This window comes from Palaemon carinicauda, chromosome 1, assembly GCF_036898095.1.
Source record: "Palaemon carinicauda isolate YSFRI2023 chromosome 1, ASM3689809v2, whole genome shotgun sequence".
Taxonomy (NCBI): Eukaryota; Metazoa; Arthropoda; class Malacostraca; order Decapoda; family Palaemonidae; genus Palaemon; species Palaemon carinicauda.
The window spans coordinates 99,397,834-99,403,833 of record NC_090725.1 but is presented as its reverse complement, the minus strand read 5'-3'; the positions used below and the strand labels follow the sequence as shown (position 1 = coordinate 99,403,833).

The following is a 6,000-nucleotide window of genomic DNA, read 5'->3' as shown; positions in this document are numbered from 1 at the left end:
ATAACATGAGCCCGGAGGCTCAGGGTCAAGAGAGACTTGAAGGCTCAAGGTTACGAGAGCCCAGAGGCCTAGGGTCATGAGAGCACGAAGGCTCAGCGTAACGAGAAGCCGAAGGCTTAGGGTCTCGAGAGCCAGGAGGCTCAACGCAACAAGAGCCCAAGGGCTAAGCATCACGAGAGCCCGGAGGCTTAGCATGAAGAGTGCTGGAAGGCCCAGGGTCACGAGAGCCAGAAGGCTCAACGCGACGAGAACCAGAAGGTTCAACGAGACGAAAACCCGAAGGTTCAACGAGACGAGAACCTGAAGGTTCAATGAGACGAGAACCTGAAGGTTCAATGGGACGAGAACCTGAAGGCTCAAGCAGGCATCTCCTTACTGCAAGGGGGAGCACGCCCACAGTGACGAGGAGTCAGAAACTCTTCCACCAGACAAACCCACAAAGGGGAATGTCTAGCAGGTTCCTCCAAAGAGGGAGTCTGCTCAGTCACAAGCTAGTCACAAAGAGCTTTCTCTCATGGATGAAAGAGATATCCTCCCAAAGGCGGACATCGCCTCGGACTTTGCTTTCCCCCAGCCTTAGGGGGCGAAGCGTAGTCTTCGACGTAAGTCACAAGTTGGTCATGTACCCTTCTCTGTTACGGACGAGAGATGTCTTCTCGAAGGAGAATCTTGCCTTGGACTTTGCTTTCCCCCAACCCTAGGAGGAGCGTAGTGCTTGGCGTCAGCTACAGGGGACTAGAAGTCCAACTGATGGGCCGCAACACCAAGGTGGTCTGGTGCTGTGCCCAAAGGGGAAGGCTCCACCTCCGAGGAAGTCGAAGCTTCCTCTTCCTCTCAGCACCCAACTTAAGGAGTTCAAACAGAACTTCCTTCGAAGGGGGACCGTTAACACCCAGCAAAGGCCACATCGGTAATGAATCAGAAAACGAACAGGTGCTCCCCGGGGAAAGGGGCGGAACCGAATCACTAGGGGAAACGGTACCATCCTTCAAACCACGAGGTTGACCTAGGGTTAGTAAGGCTACGCTTCTACTTGGCCATTTCCCACAGAGAACCGGTGGCGGAGCAACTTCTGGAAAAGGTCCGGGCCTCAAAGATGAAGTCTGAGATTTCTTCGACTTCGAGGAAGGCCCCGACGGAGAAGAATCTCAGACTTCGACTTTTTCCTTCGCCCAAAACTCTCTCACTGGGAGGCAGACCACTCCCAACACTCAGGACGCGTTGTCCTCGTCGCATCACTGGCCACAGCAAGCCAGACACAGCAGGTGAGGGCCCATCTCAAGGGCGGATATAAAGGTACCGCAGGAGCGGCCTTCGGGACCAGGGCAGGTGTGCATGAGGCTGATCTACAAGGAAACACACTCTGAAAAGAGAAAGAAAAAACAAAATTATTGTTGTCAAATGGCAAATCAGTTTAAGGTAGGAGGAAGTAGCAACATCCACACTCTACCGAGCCAAAAGCAAAGTGGGTGCTCAGCACAGTTGAGAGAGTGAGCGGGGTAGCCGGCTACCCTCCAGCCCTCCAGCTAACTAGGGGTTGGGGTGGTTATCCCTCACTAAAACCTTACGGCTCGTCTTTCAGCTATACCGGAAGTAATATCCCCTATAAATAGCGAGGGGTTGTATACTGTAGTGATGGAACAAACATATCTTCCCCATGCAAGAATGCACACAAATCAAGTAGACAAACCAATTGAAACTTGATAAATACCAAAAATAAGTAAGTCAAGAGATTCAAGTAAACTCCCTCCCTGATTACAAATACAAATTCAAAGATATTGTTTATTACAATATTATGCAACATATGAGTCTTCTTTGGCATTAAAGAAGGCTTAAAGCCTAAACTGGAACCAGAATAGTTAGCCTTATCCTGACTCTGAAACAATATATCGATTCTATCCCCAGCAAAGTTAACAACTGTGGGATATAACCAGTCTTAGAAGAGGCCATTTCCACAGATTTTGAAAGAATAAGAAGGTACCAAACTTATTTTACTCAAGTTATTAGAGCATTTATCAGCAATATGGTTATGTAAGGTTTGAAAAGGAGATAATTCCTCACTTTTAAGATTATCTCCATGTTTCTTTCTCAACATCTATCAGAGGGTGAGCCAAGGGAAAAAAAACAGCTGATTTCCTAATTTTTTTTACATCAGGAGTGAATGTGGGAGGTTTTGTTAGTAAATGTACACTACTAGGGCCTACAATTACCCACCTTGAATTAACCTTTTATTAGATAGTGGCCGAGCTTGCATATGATTGAGCTTAAGTTTAAAGTTTATTCACTCCAACAAGATTTAAGGGAATCATATGATATGCCACTCCATCCACCTCCTATGTATTATGATACAATTTAGGAGTACTTACTTTAGTAAGTGGAGGAATATTATGATCTAGACTACCCACTTGGTCTTCTGCCTCACAATCTAATTGTCTTATAGAGTGACTAGGATTGCGGCATACAAGGGTTTAACAGCAGAAGGAGCTAACGTTATTAAAAGTTACTCTGAATCTGTAATGCATAGTGAACTTCCATACCATTTACTGAAAGAAACAATCAATACGACTCAACTTTGGGAGTTAGGTTAGGTTGGCAATGGGAAGGGTAGGATCAGTTTCCACTTTTAAGAGAGGATTCACTAGTCTTCTGAACTTTAACAAAGGAAGGTAGTGATGTCAAGAGTTTATGAAACTCATCACTATCGAAAGTTGGCTGTTAATGTGAATTGTCTAAAGATGGAGGCATGTCATTATTGTCATCCTCACTACAGTCAACTAGTCCAGCCTTCCCTGACTTTCCCCTGAACTAACAGCTAGTTTCCTTTAGTATTTGCACTGTTAACTTGATCGGCAACCATTAAAACATACTTTCCTAAAAGAGGTATCATGAGGGAAATGCACTTTTCACAACTTGTTATTTAAATCACAGTATTACCCAACATGATACACCAAGGGAATGTGGATAGTCAACTTCCAAAAACAATTCCTGTGCACACTCCACAAAGCAACAACTAAGAAAATCAGGGGAAGAAATCTCAAAGTACATTAATAAGCAAACAATCTGGAGAAGGTCTAATTATACTGCTTGACTGAAGAAACTCAAGAGACAAAGAGATCGGCTCATAAGTTATCACTTACCACTAGATTGTTCCTTCCTCTACTAAGGATGTGTTCATTGAAGGGAAAAAAAATGAGAAAATTTTATCTTCAAAATTCTATGCATAAAGGTCGATTAAACCGAGCATCTGGAGAAGAAGCAATATGAACATCAGGGAAGGTTCATAGGATTAAATATTTTTTCAAGAAAGCTCTTTATCTAGTCATCAATATTAGGTATGTTCAACTCCACACAATATTTTTTTCATTTAATTCTACCTGTACTTGTCTTTAAAATCAGAAGTCTCAGGATAAGAGATAGGTGTAGGAAGGAACTTTCTTTTAATAGCTTAGGGCGAATGGATGGTAATCTCTAACTACAGAAGGATCTTTATTGTCATGTCACTAATATTTTAGCAATGATAAGTGAGTTTCCAGGTATAGTATAATCTTTTAAATTGGTAGCAATTGGTCAGATGTGGAGAACCAAATCTGCATATAAGGAGGGAGCAATATTTTATGAAAAATATAAACAATTTTCATTTCTCCTTTTTTATTATAGATATTTTTCCTATATATTTTCTTATTTTAGCCAAACAAAAAAATATTTAAATCAATTTACTGTATAGATATTTCTATGAATATCCTTATTTCAAAAAGAATTTACAAACCAAAACTGTACTGGATTACCAAAATATCCAGATGGGTATGGCTTTATTTTATTAGAAGTCCATTTCACAGGTTACCAAAATTGCCTCTCATTATAGAGCACAAATTCTGCTTTATATATAACTACCATGAGATTTTCAGTTGCTATTCTTATATCAAGAGAAGTATAAAGCTTACCTTTACATCAATACTTTGTCCCTTCTTTTTTCCACGTTTGATGGTACCCGTTAATGTGACGTAAGAGTCGAGACCTTCTGGCATCTCTTCACTAAATACCACTTGGCCACCACCAGCACTGCCACCACATCCTTCACTACTTCCACTGGTCTGCATACCATCACTTCCAAGTAATTTTGAGGCTGCTTTTTCATCCCCTGATTCATTGCCACAAACAGACTGAGCTGAGTCACCTGTAACATTAAATATATACAAACCTAAAATTTCAAATTATTTTGAATATTCAGTGCACATTATGGTACTCAACAGCCAAGGAAAATATGTTGTTTACAATGTGAAACAAAATCAAACTCAAAATTTCTACTTCAATTTTTTTAGTATCAGTTATTTTATCATGGAGTCCTATTTTAGGTTGATTTAGAGACAATTTTTTCACTTGTTCCCTTGGATTATCATATCAAGTAATCTACTATTAAGAACTTTCATCTCTCTGCCAATGATAAGCTATTATAAAACAGACCAAACATTATTCATCTCACTATATAATGTATATCAATACATTAATACATATTAATTTGGCTGTATAGTGTGGAATCAGATTCACCCAACCCCTTCCTACTAATATGAAAATGTTCCATGAAACTGACAGCATACCTGTAGGATGTTTACTGAATAGTTTAGGGCCACATGTAATTTACACCCAAATAAAACAAGGCTTACAAAATTCAATGATCTATTAAAGAACACTTAACTATACCTTCTGTTACATTTTCCATTGTTGGAAAAAAAAAGAAAAAAAAAGGAGGTAGATGGAGAAAGCTGACCAGAAACATCAACCCTACATAGAAGTAGGAAGAGATGTAGACAAAGAAGAAGGAGGTGTATTTGCCTGAGTTGCTATTTGTGCCATAAAATCATCATTTTAATTCTACATTTTTCCATCCTAGTGCATAATGTCTCAAATATCAGCATAATAATTTAATTTGCCTGATAATCGTCACTAGTTCACTACAGCTCTTACATGAGTTAAGGACTAACTTATTGTACTGGGCTGGCTTAGCAAAAAGAACTTCCTCATTGCCTTTTCAATTCCTCTGGCAGCCTCCAGGAACAAGCAAACTCGACACTTCATATGATCGAACAAGTAACTGACTGTAAATACAGCAAGACTGAAAGTTATAAAAACATGAGCAAGATTTGAAAGATGAAAAACCATGAAACAGTAATGTTGAGAATTCATTATGAAGGCTAGAAATATTGATGTCTGGAATCCGCTCTCATGAACCACCCCCTCTATTACAGGCTTAAGAAAACTATCACCTCCAATTACGTTATAACAAACCTCTATAGCTCCTTTACATCACTTTAAAAAAACTGGAGAGGAGGGCATGAAATTCTGAATTGTAGGGAAGTATCAAAATAAATTTTCTAAATAAAATTCTGTTTATTACAATCAATTGTACCTATGAGTCATATTGCTGACTATCACACTCCTTAGGAGGGAAAGTAAGAAAAATATCAACCAATTCTTAAAATAAATAAATGATCTAAAACATTCTGATATATTTCTTCTTATAAGCTCTAAATAACCATCCATGTTTGGCTCAAATTTGGATTGATTAAAGATCTCTCTACTTTTTTTTTTTTGCTACACCATTCTGAAATGGTCCTCCTTTGAGTAAAGCCACTGACTTGAACAATTTATCTCCTATTTACAAGTTTAAAACTTCCTACCAAACCTGAATGCAATCTTTAAAAAAGAAATTGAGAAAAACCCATAGAGCCCAATAACATTAATAAACTAACAAACTTTCAAATACTGTTTTGCAAGCTACTGTATTGATTTTATGCTCCACTGAACTGCAACTGATACCTTTCCCAAAGATAGATTTCCAAATAAATTAAGAAGAGTTACCTACTCCCATAATATCATGAGTTCTAACTTCCAGAAGCAGAATGTACACTGTATCCATCTCTTTCTGAACCTCAGTGACAAATCCCTTAATAAGAAAAGATATAGCATTCTCAGCTTGAATAAAATTTTAATGCTTTGGTAAGA

The 6,000-nt window shown here is 39.1% G+C and overlaps 1 protein-coding gene across 1 annotated transcript in view; it reads right to left on the bottom strand.

Annotated features, from left to right (window-relative positions):
• LOC137650070 (uncharacterized) overlaps window positions 1–6,000 on the bottom strand; it is a 640,515-nt gene that overhangs the window by 59,063 nt on the left and 575,452 nt on the right. The window contains exon 6 of the mRNA XM_068383141.1: window positions 3,942–4,174. Within this exon, the coding sequence (XP_068239242.1) occupies window positions 3,942–4,174 (233 nt within the window). The remainder of the gene's footprint in view (window positions 1–3,941; window positions 4,175–6,000) is intronic.